This window comes from Schistocerca americana, chromosome 7 (assembly GCF_021461395.2).
Source record: "Schistocerca americana isolate TAMUIC-IGC-003095 chromosome 7, iqSchAmer2.1, whole genome shotgun sequence".
Classification (NCBI taxonomy): Eukaryota; Metazoa; Arthropoda; class Insecta; order Orthoptera; family Acrididae; genus Schistocerca; species Schistocerca americana.
The window spans coordinates 269,495,994-269,516,136 of NC_060125.1; the positions used below are offsets into that span (position 1 = coordinate 269,495,994).

General features: G+C 42.2%; 1 protein-coding gene across 1 annotated transcript in view; it reads left to right on the top strand.

The window, feature by feature from the left end:
• Nucleotides 1–20,143, top strand: part of LOC124622393 (myrosinase 1-like) — a 121,483-nt gene that overhangs the window by 96,662 nt on the left and 4,678 nt on the right. Inside the window, exons 9-10 of the mRNA XM_047148082.1 lie at nt 5,159–5,293; nt 11,275–11,381. Coding sequence (XP_047004038.1) covers nt 5,159–5,293; nt 11,275–11,381 — 242 coding nt within the window. The remainder of the gene's footprint in view (nt 1–5,158; nt 5,294–11,274; nt 11,382–20,143) is intronic.

Below are 20,143 nucleotides of genomic sequence, written 5' to 3' on the forward strand. Positions count from 1 at the left end.
TCGGCAAGATTAAAGCATAAGGTGTGGTTTTGTGTCTGTTCTCCATTTAGCACATTTGTTGAAAAGCAGAAAAGGAACAATCTTTCGAAATTGCCTCCACTCTGTTTGCACCACTCTCGTCTTACAGTGACTGCAGAAAGCAATGATTGGGGACGGTTATCGTTCTCTACCTCATTGACACTAAGATATTTTTGACGCAGCCAAGCGATAACCAAGCGCGCTGTTTGTATTTCTTCCTCCAAAGCTCTGTTAACAACGTCTTCCCATGAATCGTATGCATCGTTAATAGTATTTCCCCTTTCGGTAAAACTAACAAATGCATAGGTTCGATTCGGCTGATCTAACTAACCATACCCAACACTTCAACGCCTTCAGGAGTAAGAGATGCCAACGTGTAGCTGTGGTTGTAAGGAAGAACACATAATTTTCCATATAACGTGTTGCAAACAAGCTTTCTATTACTGACGACAGGAATAGTATGTGAAGAAGTAGTACTATCATCTCCAGAGGCCTACATGTTTCTTGGCGCACTGCCATTTTTTCCGTCGTCTTATGTAAGTACTCCAGTTTAAAGTTAAAATGTAAGTTAAATGTTATGCCACAGTTCCCACGGACGTCATTAGATACTTGGTGATAGCAAATGTGCATAAGGCTATAGTGCTTTAAGAGCACATTAATCTGCTCCACTAGACTGTAAGCTGACCCAAAAACTTGCCAACAGGTCTCTACTCCGGCAGTAATGACAACACCTTCCTCGCTAAGAAATATAAGGGGGGATTAAAAAGTTTTCGTTTGAGGGCGTTGCTGCTGCGTAAATGCAGCGTTGCCCGGCTCCGATGCGTGGATAAAAGCACCGACCTTTAAGTTGGCGACGTTGTTACCAAGTACGTCCAAACAGGACAAACACCAGCAGGCATTCATCGGAGGATGAAGAACTTGTATGGGGCAATATGTCCATTGTGGAATGGTGCACCAAGTTCCATGCTGGTCGCGATTCGACACAATACGCTGGCCGACATGGCAGGCCAGCTGAAGTTACGCCAACTCCAGTGAGAAACACTCGAACACCCGCCCTAAAGTCCTGATTTACCCCCATGTGATTATCACGTCTTCGGCCTCTTAAAAAGGGTTCAACGAGGATATGCGGCAGGCACCTATTGATTTCTTCATGCGGCAGGACATGTGCTTCACGCATCGAGTATCTTCAGCCTGGTGCGGCGATGGAATGATTGCCTCAACACTCACGGCGATTTTGCCTGATGGGTTTGATGCGGCCCACCAAGAAGAAATTCTCTATTGCAATATATTCATCTCAGAGAAGCACATGTAACATATGTCCTGAAATATTTGCTGGATTTATTCCAATCCCTGTTTTCCGGTACAGTTTTTACCCTTTACAGCTCTCTCTAGTACCATGGAAGTTATTCTATGGTGTCTTAACAGATGTCCTACCATCCTGTCCCTTCTTCTTGTCTGTGTTTTCTATATCGTCCTCTCCTCGCCGATTCTCCGGAACCTCCTCATCCCTTAGCTTACTAGACCTCCTAATTTTCAGCACTCTTCTTTAGTACCATATCTCAAATGCTTCGATTCTCTTCTTTTCCGATTTTCCCAAAGTTCATGTTTCACAACCATAAAATGTTTTTCTCCAAACATATATTCTCAGAAATTTCTTCCTCAGGGTCTGTGTTTGATACTAATAGAATTCTCTTAGCCCTTTTGCCAATGCTAATCTCATTTTTATGTCCTCCTTGCTCCGTCCGTCGATGGTTATTTTGTTGCCTAGTTAACACAATTCCTTAACTTTATTTACTTCGTGACCATCTGTCCTGATGTTAAGTGCCTAACTGTTCTCATTTACGCTGCTTCGCATTATTTTCGGCTCTCCTTGATTTACTCTCCTCCCATTTTCTGTACTCATTAGACTGTTCATTACATTCAGCAGATCCGGTAATTCTTGTTTACATTCACTGAGGATAGCAATGTCATCAGTGAATCGTATCACTGATATCTGTTCACCTTGAATTTTAATCCCAATGTTGGACCTTTCTTTTATTTCCGTCATTGCTTCTTCGAGGCACCGACTGAACAGTACCGAAACTGGCAGCCAGTCGGCAACATAAATGAATTACAACTGTAGAATAGAACACTTACTTTGTCAGTATTCAGTAGGGCAAGAGTATATGATTGTTGTCCACTGCGATCAACTTCTATAAGTGAAAAGAATTGGAATTTATCAAGGTGAGCTCCAGTGGACTTAAGGATTGTTTCCACTTTTCATTCCGAAAAAGAGACAGCGTTCACAAGAGCATTTATTCATTCCTAAATTAGTGGTTTATGGTTTCACTGAGCAAACTATGGGTTGGTGTATTGTTTCTTGCCTCATGCATAGACATTGGAAATTACCGGGAACTTGATAATTTCATAAAAGACGGTCATTATACGTAATATATGCGTAGGTATAAGCACAGTTACGTTCTATCCGTTTACAGCAGTATAAATGGAATCTCCTTAAGGTTAACAATCCATACAAACAAATATTCTAACGCAATACGTGTCATTTACTGCTCGTGAGATTGTTGTTCTTGTGGTCTTCAGTCCTGAGACTGGTTTGATGCAGCTCTCCATGCTACTCGATCCTGTACAAGCTTCTTCATCTCCCAGTACTTACAGCAACCTACATCCTTCTGAATCTGCTTAGTGTATTCATCTCTTGGTATCCCTCTACGATTTTTACCCTCCACGCTGCCCTCCAATGCTGAATTTGTGATCCCTTTATGCCGCAGAACATGTCCTACCAACGAGTCCCTTCTTCTTGTCAGGTTGTGCCATAAACTGATCTTCTCCCAAATTCTTTTCAATACCTGCTCGTTAGTTATGTGATCTACCCTTCTAATCTTCAGCATTCTTCTGTAGCACCACATTTCGAAAGCTTCTATTCTCTTCTTGTCTAAACTATTTATCGTTCATGTTTCACTTCCATGCATGGCTACACTCCATACAAATACTTTCAGAAACGACTTCCTAACACTGAAATCTATACTCGATGTTAACAAATCTCTCTTCTTCAGAAACGCTTTCCTTGCCATTGCCAGTCTACATTTTATATCCTCTCTACTTCGACCAACATCACTTATTTTGTTCCCCAAATAGTAAAATTCCTTTACTACTTTAAGTGTCTCATTTCCTAATCTAGTTCCCTCAGCATCACCCGACGTAATTCGACTACATTCCATGATCCTCGTTTTGCTTTTGTTGATGTTCATCTTATATCCTCCATTCAGGACACTGTCCATTCCGTTCAACTGCTCTTTCAAGTCCTTTGCTGTCTCTGAGATGTCGAGAAGAAATTCCTGGAAGACGCATTCGAAAATATTTCTTCCATTTATCTTGTTTTATAGACGTGAAATCAGTGCTGACTAATTCATCTTTGTGAATAGCGTAGTGGAAGCTTTTATTTTGGCAACGGCCTCTTTGATTTATTTCCCTGGGCGATTATTAATAAGTAAAGATGTAATTTGCTGTTAACGAGATAACACCAACAGCGCAACGTTCAACATGAAGAATTATGAGAAAATATATGACGAAAACGTCATTATAAAGCTCTTACACATAGTGCTGCTGAATATGTAACGTACACAGGTTGGATGAAAATATGGGAACGCAAAATATATAATCATATTAGACTAATACATTTCAAACAGCTCCCAGACGTCTGGGAATCCTGTGTAGTTTTCAAGGTTTCAGGTAATAATGTGGATGTGGATAGCCATCACTCACCCATCTCTCCAAAGTAACCACAAAGGATCAATGATAGCCGGCCGAAGTGGCCGTGCGGTTAAGGGCGCTGCAGTCTGGAACCGCAAGACCGCTACGGTCGCAGGTTCGAATCCTGCCTCGGGCATGGATGTTTGTGATGTCCTTAGGTTAGTTTGGTTTAACTAGTTCTGAGTTCTAGGTGACTAATGACCTCAGCAGTTGAGTCCCATAGTGCTCAGAGCCATTTGATCAATGATATTGAGATCTGGCGATTGTGATGGCCAGGGGATATGCGTCAATTCATTCTCGTGCTCATAAAACTACTCCTAGGCGGAGCAAGCTGTATGTACAGGGGCCATCACTACTGGGGAACAAAGATTGTGCCATGAGATGGACCTGATTATCTACAACGGCCACATAATCCTTGGCAGTAATGTGATCTGGCAGAGTACCGATGGTGCTCAAGGAACACCACGATATGCCTGCCCAAATAATCATTGAACCTGCGCCATGTTTCACCCTTGGGACGTGTACTCGGCCAGAAGTTGGAAACATTGTGCAACAAACTCATCCGGCCAAATGACTTTCTTCTATTGCTCCTTAGCCCAAATTTTACGGCTACGGCACCACGCTTTCCTTTTACGGGTACTCGTATCACTGATGTGTGGTTTTGGGATTCCATGTCGCCCTGCAATTCCCGGTTTACAGAGTTCGCTTCGTCTTGGTTTGGTGCTGACAGAGTTCGCGAGTGCGACGTTCACTTGTGTAGTGACTTTTGCAACTATCGCCTTCTTGTTTTTCGTCAGTCCTCTTCGACGACCGTCTGTCAGAATCACTCAACACACAATTTCGTCCGAGTAGTGACTTACTGGATGGTACTTCCTTGCACATTAAAACTGTGTGCCGGACCGAGACTCGAACTCGGGACCTTTGCCTTCCGCGGGCAAGTGCTCTACCACTTGCCCACTTGCCCGCGAGAGGCAAAGGTCCCGAGTTCGAGTCTCGGTCCGGCACACAGTTTTAATCTGCCAGGAAATTTCATATTAGCGCACACCCCGCTGCAGAGTGAAAATCTCATTCTTAGTGGATGGTGTTTGCCCTGTATGCTTTATAAATACGGTGCTTATTGAATCACCAAACACTTCTGCCACCTTAGTTACGGAAGCACACACCATTCTGGCAATTTGCGCACTTTCCAAGTTACTTAACTTCGACATAATGCAACTTCAAGTACACAGAACGGTATTCTGACCACGACTGACACTTGCGATGTATTGAGGACATTAGTCAGACACAACAGCGCAACATACAGGCTTGACTATCATCTGCTTTTACGTTCAAACATGCATTTCTCGCGGTGTTTCCACGTTATTGTCCAACCCCTCTATGTGTGTTACAGGTTTATCCAGAGGGAATACGACTCATCGTGAACTGGATCAACGCCACGTATGGCGACGTCCCCATACTCATTACCGAGAGCGGTTTCTCCGACCTCGGCGAATTGAACGACACCGGCCGCCAGGACTACTACAGGGTAAGAACTTGTGATCGCAAGGCAGCAGAAACCTGATACTACGTAACTATCACTAAGTAAATACCATATGGGAAACCTGCGAAGGGTAGCTGTGTTCAGCCATCCAATAGGGAAAAATCTCTTTCCCCGCACACAATAGCGCTCCACTCCACGCCTGTGTGAGAGTTGTACCTCAAGTGTATCAGCTGAATGTGTGAGACTGTAATGAAAGTGTTTATAGTGTAGTGTCAGATTTAGGTTTTAAGACAAAGAGAGAATGGGAAGGGAGAAGCCTGGTGGCGTCACATAACTGGCTCCTCTCGAACAGCACCAAGGAGGCTGTCGGGTTAACGTCCCCTTCCGACTGACGGATGAACTTCACGCCGTGAGACACTGTAGAGAGGTTCGGAATCTAATCCGAAACATTGTCGAAAAGGCTGGTGATCAGGAATCTTAAGCCACCCCGAAGATTCGAACCGTCAACTTTAAAGTCGAGCGCAGCAGGAAGGCGTGCGTTACACCTCGGCTAAGGTGGCGAGGATAACATGAAAGAAACACAGGTATGTGACAGTCTTATGGAATAAGATTATGAAATAAACCGGTCTGGAAATTAATAGATATCGCTGCGTGTCTTCATATACACGACAGCTATAAACAGGCCTGATCTTACCGACAGTGTCAGTTAGAGACAGGGACTAGTGATCATTATGTTACAGCGGCGATAGTTCGTATGGATAATAAACCTATCACGAAGACTAGGATAGTATTAATGCTGAAAAGAATAGATAGGCAGGAGACAGAATCTTACTAAACGAATGGACGTCATTTATTTTCAAAATAATCGACGTGGAGGAATTATGGGGAAAGTTTAAACTGATTGTAAATCGCTTCCTGTATAAGTATATGCGTAGTAAGAGCATTAAGGAGGGATGAAACCCCAGTGGTTTAATAACAAAATTCGAAAACTGCTGAGAAAAAAAAAGATCGTTGCTCTCTCGACAAGAGAGAGAGAGAGAGAGAGAGAGAGAGAGATAGAGAGAGGGAGAGAGAGAGAGAGAGAGAGAGAAAAGAGAGAGACGCGGAAATTCTATAAACAGATTGGTGTGCAAAACGTACAAGAACGTCCATCGTCATACCTTAGCCAAAGATCTTGCCGCTAACCCGAGAAAATTGCGGTTCGACGTAAGATCGCTAAGCGGATGTAAGGCTTCTGTCCCATCACTCATTGATCAGTCTGGTGTGGCAGAATACGACACCAAAGGAAAGCTGATTTTTTTAAATTTTGTTTTTCAGGAATCGTTCATGCAAGGGAATCATAAAACACACCGTCGTTTGACCATCACACAGACTGCCGTATGGAGGACATAGCAGTAAGCATCCCTCGCGTAGAGAAACAAGTGAATGAGTAGAAAAAAATTAATCGTTAGGTCCGGATGGAAGCGACTGAAAGAAAAGCGCAGATGATTCTTATATATAAGAAAGGTAAAAGAACAGATACGCAAACTTAGAGACCAATATCCCTGACACCAGTTCGCTGCAAAATTCTAGAAGATATTCAAAGTGCGAATACAATAAATTTCCTAGATACCGAAAAGCTAACGTCCACGAATCAGCACGGATTTAAAAAGCAACGGTCATGTGAAATTCAGCTTGCCATTTTCTCACATATACTGCAAATCATACATGAAGGGCAACTTCCAGATTCCATATTCCTAGATTTCAAGAAAGCGCCGACACGGTGCCGTAATGGAGACTGTTAACTCTGAAGAGGGGGTCCCGAGTTCGAGTCGCGGTGCGGCACATAGTTTTAATCCCTCTGGAAGTTCCATATCAGCCCACACTCCACTGTAGTGCGAAAATTCATTCTGGAGACATCCCCCAGGCTGTGGCTAAACCATGTCTCTGCAAATATTCTTTCTTCCAGGAGTGCTAGTCCCTCCAGTTTCGCAGGAGAGCTTCTGTGAAGTTTGGAAGACAATATATGAAAAACTGACGGAAAGAAATCTGTGAAGACGGGTCGTGAGTCGTGATTGGGTCGCTCCGTTGGTAGAGCACTTGCCCGTTAACGGCTAAGGCCCCAAGTTTCAGTCTTGATCCGACACAAAGTTTTAATCTGACAGGAAGCTTTAATGACAGATTATTTCGCAGCTTCGGCATCGACTGACAAAATTTCACGTATCAAATTCGACTGCAGTCCTCAGTTCACAACCTGGTGTACAACAAAAGATCGCTTTCCGGTTTGGGGAAACACAAGTTGAAAACAAGTAAATAATAAAGTAGTAAAGAAGCTTACTGGCAGATTAAAACTGTGTGCCGGACCGAGACTCGAACTCGAGGCCATTGCCTTTCGCGGGCAAGTGCTCTACCATCTGAGCTACCCAAGCACGACTCACGCCCCGTCCTCACAGCTTTACTTCTGCCAGTACCTCGTCTCCTACCTTCCAAACTTGACAGAAGCTCTTCTGCGAACCTTGCAGAACTAGCACTCCTGAAAGAAAGGATATTGCGGAGACATGGCTTAGCCACAGCCTCGGGGATGTTTCCAGAATGAGATTTTCACTCTGCAGCGGACTGTGCGCTGATATGAAACGTCCTGGCAGATTAAATAAGGTAGTAGTTGTTAACTCTTCCATATAGCTGAAGTTCGAAATAACTTTTTTCGATTTAGAAGGTTAGGTAAATAAGAACATCTGTGATGTAAGTAATGAGTGCAGATAATAAAAGCTCCATAAGATCTCTTGAGTAAGAGTTGTACTTTATGTGAAAAAGTTTAAAGGTATTTCGAAGACTGTTAGCAGGAGAGTGAGAGAGGGAAATTAGAACTACATGCAGTGAACAGTTTAGTATATGGGGTTCGGCAGCAGCAGATAATGATTGAGTATCTCTCACAAAAATGCTTCCTAGGCATGAATTGCTGCAATTACACAATTCGTATTAAATTCCAACGACTGAACGTGTACTTAGACTCTTATGACAAATGCATTTACATTGATGAACAAAAATAGTGACCACATTTAGTCTATTAGTAAATTTGTATCGATCGAGCAAGTAATACCACACAGCGTGGTCCCGAGGCTCAGTGGACTAATGATTAAAAGTCTGAAGTTCGATCCCAGGCTAGTCGTAGTTGTATCGTGATTCGGAGTCCATGTTAAATCCATAAATTTGTTCAGAGATCTGAGAACGGTAAGGGTATACCACTTTCAAAAGGAGATAAATCATTATGGTGGTCAAACTAACCCTTTGGTTAATGACAGCTCCGCCTAAGTAGCCTCTCTCTGCATTGATAGTTTCTTTAGCTTTGAATAACAATGGCCTTAAAACCTTGCGACTTATTAAAACTGTCATCAACACAGAAAAGCCGTCAGATTCGTGGACAGCGATATATATGTTTACATCGTGCTGAGCAAACTTTTGTAACCCTGACGCGACGCCATTGTGGCCTAGAGTTTGCGCTCTCAGGTCGCCAACACCGTTTGGCTCTGAATTATCAACTGCTGAACTATTCATTCTCTACGATATTAGCTGTAAAGATAATATGAAAGCAATGCATTTTGCAACTACACCACCTGAATACGAGCGTTCTGGCTCACTATTCTGGGCTGCGTTGTGTTTTTGAGGGCCTTAAGTTGAGAATTATATTGTTTATTTTAGTTTGCTTTACGAGTAACTATTTTGATTTTTTTCGATTGTGGAGCAGGTGGTACGGTTAATATCCGTGCTTGAAGTACAGGAAATCGTATAGACAGCTGATTTAGCGATGTTTCCAAGCATACCTCTACTAATTCAGGCCGGCCGGAGTGGCCGAGCGGTTCTAGGCGCTACAGTTTGGAACCGCGCGATCGCTACGGTCGCGGGTTCGAATTCTGCCTCGGGCATGGATGTGTGTGATGTCCTTAGGTTAGTTAGGTTGAAGAAGTTCTAAGTTCTAGGGGACTGATGACCTCAGAAGTTAAGTCCCATAGTGCTCAGAGCCATTTTGAACTAGTTCAGATCAACACTGAACCTTAGTCATTCAAAGTTTAATGTTATACAAGAAACTGTACAAGAGCGAATTGGTGAACTGGGTTCATTTGCTGGTCTCCAATCAGCGAAGTTTATACAACAAGTCCTAAGAATACTATAAAGCTTTTTCATTCCATGACACACTACGAACAAGGCATGAGTGCACACTCTGATGGTTAACAACAGCACGCTACTACCTCTTCCACTTACCAGCTAAACACTGATGATCAAATCTTTTTCCATCACAAGAACCTAGCCGGTGACGTACGGATTCAACAACGTTTCATTGAAAGGCAGGTTTTCAATGAGTACTGTTACGAAATGGACTGCTTGACATAGTCGGATACCGTTCGTAGTCACTCTTATCTATTTTCCCGACTTTTATTTTACCAACGAGCGGTTGGTGTTGGTGATAGCATCAATTGATCTGAATATGTTACGAGCTCTGAAATTTTCAGTTCTGAAACTAAACTAAATTAGCAACCAGGATCGAATGTGCTTGTTTACCTGGAAGTTATTTATTGTCTTTATGTTTTAGATCACGTATACGAAATTTCAATTCACTGTCAGGACTCAACTGACGCATGGGAACCATAACATAAATCTAACAAAAAAAACTAATTACCTGATGCTTGGGACATAGAGCATGTATACTTTCTCATACGGAGACGTCGACACCGTTTTTTACGGATGCAATTGTATCTTGGAGGCGAAAGATGCACGGTTACTAGCTCAGAAGCGGAACAGTAAAATTTATTTCGTCTTAACGGAAAATGCCAACTAATAGTATGTTATTCTACGGTTGGAAGTCGATAAGCAGAAAATATATATGAAGACAAAAATTGTGTTTTGCGTTGTATTACAATCCAATATACGTTAATTTTCGCACTCTTCTCTTAACTAAAATACTAATAGGTCGAATTCGGAAGAGCGTGATTCCATACCACTGGGTGGTAAACTTCCACGTTCACAACACGCGACTCTACTAGCAAAGATAGTCCACTATTCAAAATTATAACAGATTTTGTGCACGTTGTGAAAAAGAAATATCAGAGATTGGAAGCACAGTATTATCTGAAAATGTTACTATGAGTATCAGTCGATATCGAACTTAATTGCTCGTGATCCTATGCAATTTTCTTCGTGGTTTATTCCATTAAACAATAAATTACATATTTTTTATGGTTGTGATGCCATTTAAGTTGCTTCGTGTCAGTTTTCAGTTTTGAATTTTACATTCGCTTTTATAGTGTCTGACTTTATCTGACTAATCATCGCTGTTAACCCCACAGTACTGCGTACTACTGACCCGCGATTTGAAAATTTTGATGCCACAATCAGTGCATTACAGCAACTGATTGTAATGTTGATTTTTGATTTTAAAAATGTTTTGCAATTTTCTATATTCACGTTTCTTAATCACGTTTTCCACTTACTTACAAGTTTGGAATCGATATTTTAATATTTGGTTAACGTGACTATAAAAGCGAATGTATTATATTTTAACAATCCTTATCTTAAATTTTCATGACCTGTTCTGTCGTTTCTGACAACATCGTCACGTATGGTAACATAATATACTAATTTTAACTAAGAATTGTATACAGATATAATTCAACAGAGCTTTTATCAAAATAACATCTTAGAAACATTAAGAAAAGAATTGTTTTCCCCAAATACGTAAAATTTTTTCATCTGCTGTCTAAAATTATATTGCGACGTAACTGTATTAGATTATCGGAACCATATAGATCTAAACACGTCTTCACATTATTGAATGACAGTATTTTAAGGTCTGTTTACTAATTCAAGGACCATAGTAGGCTAATCTGGACAAAATATCAGAACTTTCAGTAGCACCTGTGCCCCAGGAAAAGTTTTGCTACTTTAGCGACAAGTAAATCGGTTAAGTCCGTACAAGTTATCCAGTCTTTGTTATTTTGTGCAACAAAATGTGAGCCACAGTGGCGTAACACTTGTACTTTCTTCTAACACAGGAGTACTTGAGGCAGCTGTCCCTGGCCATCAACGAAGATGGGATCAACGTGATTGGCTACACAGCGTGGTCTCTCATGGATAACTTCGAGTGGCTAGACGGATACACGTGAGTACCCTGCATTACGCTCCATGGTGAAAAATTTTGTAATATCCTTACAGGAAATAGGTCCCATCTACCGTCACACGTCAGAAAGCTAAATACACAGATGAGCCAAAAACATTATGACCACCGTCCACGGGAAGACTGAAAGCAGCCTAGAGGCGTTTCCGGCATGCGACACGGTAAGGAAAGTATGTAAGTGGAGCAGAGACGATCGGAGAATCGTTCTAGTGAAGCTACGGGCCGCAAATGGGGCATCGACAGACAAAGCAAATTTGAGAAAGGGCGGATTGTTATCGCTGGGCGCGTGTGTACGATAATCTTAGAAACAGCGAAGTTGGTCAGTTGAACGCTTGCTATTGTTATGAGCAGTCGATTAGAAGTGGTTGAAAGATGATGAAAGCATCATAAGTGTTGCGCATCCATACCCCTCACAGGACGTAGATGTCTGAGGCTTGTCCGCTCTGTAAACCAGATTAGGCGGCTGTCTGTGACAGATCAGGCAACAGGGTACAATTCAGGTGCAAGCACAAGTGTTTCACAGCACACAGTTCAGAGTACGTTGTTGAACATGGGACTTTGCATAAGACGACTGCTACTTGTTCCCATTTTGCCAAAGATACTGTCAATTATGACTGTATTGGGCATGGAGTCATCAAAATAGGACCACACATTAATTGGAACTTCTCGCCTGGTCGGACGAATGATATTTCTCGAAATAAAAGCCGATGGTCGCTTCTGGATACACCGTCACTTGGCTGCTCGCACCGCTCACTGGACCACAGACGCAGGAGAGCTGTGGCTGTGTTACGCTATGGGGAAGATTGACCCAGAATTTCATAATACCTGTGGTAGAAATCGAAGGAACATTGAGTGCTGTGGACTACGTGAATTTTATTGCCAACCAACTGCCCATCTGCTCTCCTTCACGCTTGAACTCTTCCCTAACGCCATTGTATTATCCAGCGGTACAATTTACTGTCCCTGTCACAAGGCCAGAATCACACCACAATGGTTTGAGGACCGTGATAGTGAACTTGTTTTGTTGTCGGGGCGACCGAATTGGCCTGATCTGAAACCGATGGAATACACCTTGGACATTATCATCGACCTGTATTTTACGGAAATTGCGTGATCTGCGCTTAGATTTCTGGCACCACACACCTACGTACACCTGCTACACAGAGTCACTGCTATATTGCGTTCCAAAGGTGTACCAACACGCTGTTCAGCAGGAGGTCAATATTGTCTTGGCACATCAGTGTATTTTGCTTTGAACAGACATTTTAGAATATTTTCTTGCTAATCCCATCATAACGGCAATTGGAACGTTGTGTGACCATACCATTCTGGCCAAACGTACCTTTAAGTTGGAGCTGTGATAAACACGACCAGTGTCAAATAGGGCACCGGCTAAAGCAACGCTTGACTCTTACATTTTCTCATATGAGCTGAGTACTACGTAGTGCAATTATTTTGACTTTGGAACGGAAGACAAGGTAGTTATAAACTGGTCACATGAGATTTTCCACGTGTTACATACTGCATTTACTGAAAAACAAAACTATGTGAGAATGTCATTACTTTACATTTCAAAATCACACTACGTTACTATAAATACCTAATTCATTTCAGAAAATGAGCCTGTTGTCCTGGACTCTGATTAGGTTTCAGATATCTATGTACTGCTCAAACATTTAGAAGCCTAGCGGTTTATTTTCGTGATGGAGCTATAACTGTAGCTAAAATCATCACAGGTGTAACTAAAATCTGAGATTTTCTTCAGCCTCTTCACGCACGTACAAGGGTCGTTCAAAAAGTAATGCAACATACTTTTTTTCTAAAAGCAGGTTGGTTTTAGTCAGAATTCCAATACACCAAATTTTTCCCTCTCTTTTTGCAACGAAACCATAATTTCACCATAATCTCCATTCAGTGTGATGGCATCCGCCCCAGGTAGCTGAGTGGTCAGCGCGACACAATGTCAATCCTAAGGGCCCGGGTTTGATTCCCGGCTGGGTCGGAGATTTTCTCCGCTCAGGGACTGGGTGTTGTGTTGTCCTAATCATCATTATTTCATCCCCATCGACGCGCAAGCCGCCGAAGTGGCGTCAAATCGAAAGACTTGCACCCGGCGAACGGACTACCCGACGGGAGGCCCTCGTCGCACGACATTTATTTATTTTAGTGTGATGGCTTTGCGCCACTTTACTGGGAGATCTTGTAGACCTGCATATTACCACTCTATTGGTCGACCTCGGAGCCAGCGTCTTGCTGCACCAATAACCTCCCTATTATCCAAGTACTGCTTCTTACTGGGCCAAACAGATGACAGTGGGAAGGTGAGAAATCTGAGCTGTAGGGTGAATGAGGAAGAAGAGTCCAGTGAAGTTTTGTGAGCTCCTCTCTCGGACTTCTGTGAGAGCCTGCGGTGTTATGGAGGAGGAGAAGTCCGTTTGCATTTTTGTGGCAACGAACGCGCTCCTTAGGGTAAAACAATACACTTCAGAGTTTATCGTTGCACCATGAGGGGGTACATCAAACAGAATAACACCATCAGAGTCCCAGAATACTGTCTCCATGACTTTATTGGCTGAGGGTGCGACTTACAACATTTTCTTCAGAGAGAGGTAATGTAGCACCACTCCATGGTTTGCAGTTTTGTTTCCGGTTCGAGGTGATGAACCATGTTTCATCACCTGTGACGATGCTCGACAAAAATTGTCACGATCAGTCTGCTAATGCGCAAGCAGTTCCGCACAGACGGCCGTTCGTTGCTCATTATAGTTGTTTGTTACACGGTGAGGAACCCAGCGTGCACACCCCATTGAGTACTCCAAATGATGGACAAGTGAGTAAGCACTACCAACAGAGACGTCCGGTTGTGTAGCGAGATGCTTAATCGTGATGTACATTGAATGTGGAGGATAATAGACAGGCAACTTTTCTGCTTCTTTCTGTATGTATTAGGCATTTAGCTCCTATGCTCTCTTGGTTGGAATATTTATCTTTCCACCTCTTCCTTGGTCTTCCTAAATATCACCAGGTAATAAGTCATCGCTACTTTTGATATTCTATCGTCTTTGATTCTTGTCACATAGTCCTACCAGAGTTCCAGTTGTTACTGTGCTCCTTAATCTGTTGCTTTTCATTCTCTGTTCTTCTCTGGTGTCAGCATAGCTTCTCCTGTCAGATAGTGGTTGCCCAGCATCTCCGATACTTGTATTCTTTGTTCATTCCTTTTTGTTACAGTCCATGACTGACTTCCCTTCGTTATGGTTGGTACTGACGTCGTTTTGTAGAATTTAAGTAGCGCTTGTTTCCTTACTTTACTTCTGAGGATTCCGTAAATTGTTTCGTTAAGGTAATTAAATCACTCTACTTTTCTTCGCATGTCCATTCCTGTGATAAATGAGATAGTATTACCTAAGAATTTGAACGAGTTAAATTTTTCTTCTTTCTGATTGTTTACTGTTATTTTGCTGGAACGTGGCTCTTGGTCTCTCAAAAATAAAAACGTGGTTTACTTATCCATTGCCTAAGCATGTCATCGGTATACATACTAAGAAGAATTGAAGAAAAACTGTGGTCTTACTACAGTTTCGTCCTACTATAGGTTTTACGTTTCTCAGTGGCGATTTCTGATCACAGGTACTTGATTTGTGCTACCTTTGTCCGGTGCAGGGGTGTTCCTCTTTTGTTCACTATCTGGCATAGCTTTTCTCTATTTCTTTACTGAAAGCTTTCACATTGCCTTTGAGTTGTAATTTTCTCTCTCTTTTGAACTGTGTGTTTCTCAATAATTTGTCTAATAGCAATGTATTGCTTGTGGACGATCTACGTATCCTAAGCCCGTTTGTTCTTGTAGCTGAATATTTTCAACAGTCGCTGCTAGTCTGTGTGTTACTTCACTCAGTTTTTAGCAGAGAAATGCCACTTTACTTTTCGCAATTACTTCTGTCTCCTTTCTTGTAAATAGGTATTATTTTAGCTAATGTCCAGTTCGAAGGAATTTTCTTATTTTTCCAGCATCTGTTAATTTAACTAAGAAATCAGGTTTTCAGTGTGGAAAATGCTAATTTCATTTGGTCTGTGTTTATTCCATCAGGGTACAACGATTTTCTGTTTTTCATTTTGCACGTTGCATCTTCTAAATCCTTCATTACCATTCTATTTACTTTTCTACCTTCCTCTTCAGTTCACTAGAATCACTAAACGCTTATCACTAGAATACGTCAAGATGCCAGAACAGCCTCCGTACATTTTCCACTCGCAGTACAATTATACAAACCACTGTTCTACAAATACTGACCAACAGCAGCCCTGCCGTATTTTGCCAATTCAAAATCTTTGTCTCACTCTGGTGCCAGCAAAGACTCAATGAATAGCACCAACTACACGGCCCAAGTCGCTCTTATGCACCGCCTTACACTCACCGTAATGGAAATTTTCTTCCGCCGTCAGCTGTTCCAGCCAAAGTATGCTACGCATTACATTCGGCCACACTACTAAAAATCCCACTGCTGTACTGCTAACCTTGCCGACTCTAGGCGAAGCTGTTGAGCTTCCTCCACGGTCTGTTTCCTTTCACTGGCGGTTAGCGACTCCGAGGCCGCTCCGTCGCTGCTCCCATCGTCGAGCAGCGGAGGCGCTCGCGCCGATGCCCATGTGTTGCTGGCGGCCTTAGGCATGTCCCAACACCGAAGCAGGTCGAGCACGCCCCGTCGGTGGCAGGAAAGACGAATGTGCCACAAATCAAGGCACATTACAAGTACCTAGGAATGTGCGTGTTTGTCTGTTTCAGCATGCGAGCGCCCCATAGGCTAGACAGCTTTCGGCTAAACAACTTTCGTCAAACAAACAATTGTTATACCCCTCCCCTGCTGCTATCTGCACTATTTTCTGTACATAAATATTCTGTTGCATTTAAGAACAAACTGATGCACTCCATTTTGTCATTCTCGTAGTCTTTCTTCTGTATATGTATATTGCAGAGCAGGATTTGTGTGGAGAGAGGTTTGGGCCGGTGTTTAAGGAAATCTTTATTTATTACCACATCTTATGACATGGACTAGCATACAACTTCAACAGAAAGCTCTTAGATCTTCCAGATTTCAAATCAGAAACAAACAATTTTCTGTCCAAGAATGCCCCTTATTTAAAACGGACAAAGGATAATAATAATAAAGACTTGTTCTAAACAGATTCATATATTTGTTATATGGCAAGTCGAAGTTTCAGGGAAAGTATACCAACACTGGTGACAGCGCATCTTCACTGGCCCGTTTAGTGAAAGAGGTTACTGATTACAGTTCTGTCAAACAATAAACATTGACTAGGGATAGTGCACTATCACTAGTGAATGTATACTTTCACTGCCAAGAGGTAAGGAAAGTGAACCAAGGCTGTAATAACAAAACTGTCGTACTTTGAAAATTACATTTATCACCTGTAGTTTGAAAGCATAGTCATATTTATCTAAAATTCATTTATTGCAGCAAGGACGTGCACCATCGTACTTTGAGCTGCACAGCACATTTTTGTTTTTGCGAAAGCATCTTAGAGTCTGACATTTTTGGTGGTAGTTGCATTAGAAGAATCCCTGGCCGTTTCTCATCGACTGAGATGTTTCAACGGTCCTCAGGGCAACAGTTTTCTCTGCTGGAACTTCCTCCTCCGAGATTATTCTTAAAGGGGAATCTTGTAGTCGCTGCCGTCCCTCTTTTGTCCAGATTTTAGTGATGTAGCCTTGTTGAGAAGTGACTCGCACTTTTCTGTGTCCATGAAGACAGAATTGTAACTGAGATTTCCCCGTTGTACTCTAAGAGGTTCATAGAACTTCACGGATTCAACCATAGCCGCCCTGATATGAACTGTAACTGCACTACTATCAACCGCAGCTGCACTACTGTAAACCGTAACTGCACTACTGCCAACTATAGCTGCACTGCTGTATAACATAACAATAACGAGCTGACGACAATTACATTCATGCTAATGCGTGGTAGCATTATTGGACGCACCACCAATAATCTGGGAGCAGCCGTGGTACACCTTCACTAGTGCATAATATGTTGCTGTACAGTTTCCCTAGCCGAGTAGAGTGATGGTTCACCTTCACTTATGGTTTTTTTTTCAGTTTATGGTGAGCTCTCACTCATCACTGTAGCGATGGTGTACATACACTGGTGAAGGTTCACCTTCCCTGGTCTTCCACTTCCACTATAACATATACATAAATAATTTTCTTACATGGCCCAAGTGACATTACAAACAGGTACCAATCAAGAAACAGTTATCAGAGCTTAATGCTTGGTTTTCAGTTTTCAACATGTAAGGGGCAGTCAAATGAAAACGAGATAGGTGGAACGAAAGTAAGTAAACTATTTATTACTTCAGAAGTAATTGCCATGGCTATTAACACATTTACCCCTCCGTGAGACAAGACAGTCAGTGCCTTCATGAAATAAATTGCGTGGTTGCTTACAGAATCTTGACTGTATCCAGGTGTTCACCTCTTCGTCTGAAGCAAATCGATAACCACGAATTTTTTTCTTTAGGGCTCCAAAAGTATGGAAAGCGCATGGAAAGAGATTAGGACTGTATGAGGTTGTGTAAGTCCATCCCTGCGAAACTTCTGCGGTGTAGTCGACACAATCTGCCAACAAAATGCCCATCCAGGTGTTACCAAGTTTGTTTCCCTGAAAAGTTTCCCTGGGAAGCCCTTACACATTCTTCATATAGTTCCCATCTCTTCCCATGTTATTTTCATATTTTGGGAGCCCTGAAGGATAAATGTACCAACAGTTGTGGCGATTTCTTTTGAAATAATGAACAGCTTACTTTTTCTATCTGCTGTGTTTTCGTTTGACAGCTCCTTATAAATTCACTACGTTCGAAGTAATACTTAAGTATCTCTAATCTGAACAACACTGGTAGTGCCTCCATCTCGTACACTAAGTACTTACGCTGGGGTACAAGGTGTGTGAACATATGGTTTGTGTGATTGAGTCACCCAAATAACATAAATCTTAATCATATAGGTAAGGCTATAGCGAATGTTAGTGCTAGGGCAACCCCGAGGAATAGTAATAACTTGTCACCTTTCCTGGTCTGCCTGGAGTAAATCTGCCCCTACGTTGATGCATCTGTTTGGACTATAGAAGTCCTGTTGTAGTTAGGTAATGCTAGTAGATGTGCTGTACTCAGAGGTTCAATTAGCGCTATAAAACCTGCTTCCTGGGACTCTCTCCACTCAAATTTTTGACCGTTTTTCCCCAGAAGATTCAGTGGAGCAGCCTTATGAGCAAATTCAGAAATTAATTTCCTAGAGGAGTCGTCCATCCTGACGAACCTCGCCACTGCCTTAACATTCTTAGACTTAGAAACCAGCAAAACAGCCTTAACTCCTTCCGTGTTCACAGTTACTACTCCCGGTGAAACTATATAGGCAAGAAATTACTTATCTGGGTTCACTGCCAGTACCACATCCCGCAATCACCACAGAACGTCTCTCAATTTCTCAAAATATTCTTGCTTATTTATGACTGTAAATAACTAAATCATCATGGAAATGATATAGAGACAAAATTTAATGTCACAGAATATCTTACCGATAAGTTGTGACAGGACTGCAGCTCCAGTGGACAGGCTGGAACGTATGTGGGTGAATTCAATTAAATTCTAGTCAGTAGTAAAAGCTGTCAGCTTTCTGGAATTCTCCGCTTGTGGGACCAGATTGTAGACTTGATTTAAATCCAAAGTCGCAAAAATGCGAGCGGCACTAAACCAACCAAAACAGCAGTGAAAGTCTGAGAGCGGGATCATATGTGAGACGATCTTTTTAACTCACGGAATTCGACCACAGGACATTTGCCTCCATTTGGCTTTGGAACTAAGAAAACAGGGACAGCATAGGGTAAGCCAGAGGGACGAATGGTTAAGTCCTTGGTCTAACAGTTTTTCCACTATGTCCTTAACGTCCTTCTTGCGAGAAAGTGAGTGACGGTGAGTGGGGTTGTGTACATGTACATCCTGACTGATTTCTATATGATATACAGTCAACGATGCTAATCCCAATTTAATGTTTAAAACACATTTGAAAATACTGAGAACAGAATAACAAATTCGGAGGCATTAATTCTAATGGGCCCTCGTGATGACCAAAGGTTTTATACTGCCCATCTCATGATCTCCAATATCAATGTTGGTTACTGCCATACAAAGTTCCAATTGCTGTCATCAAAACAAGGTAGAATAGTGGCCTGCAGCAGAACTACCTCTTTTTACAAAACCATGACCACTGTTTCCACACAACAATACACTAATCAGGTCCAGGTAGACTCACGCACCCCATGGACTATGTGTATGTGCCACTCCTAGACATGACGTGTGTGTACCGCCTATTCTCGGTAGATGATGCGGTAAGGACCTTCCTCTGACTATAAAACCAGCGCCAGATTCGAGATGGGCAGACATCTGGTACAATACAGTGAATGAGTCACAATCTCTGTGCGAGTACAATAATTAAAATGCAAAAAAAATATCGTGCTCTTACGCACGATGATACCGCCGTGCAATTCAGAATTTCACTGCACACAATTTCTAATTCCTAACCATGTTTGAAAACATCACAACAGTTACCAGCTGACTTCACCTCGCTCAGCACTAACTACAAGATAATTTAGTCTAGCAGAATCTACCAGATGCCCACTAAAAGATGTTGGCCACAAAACCACAACACCTGGCTCTCTGCGCAGCACTACAGC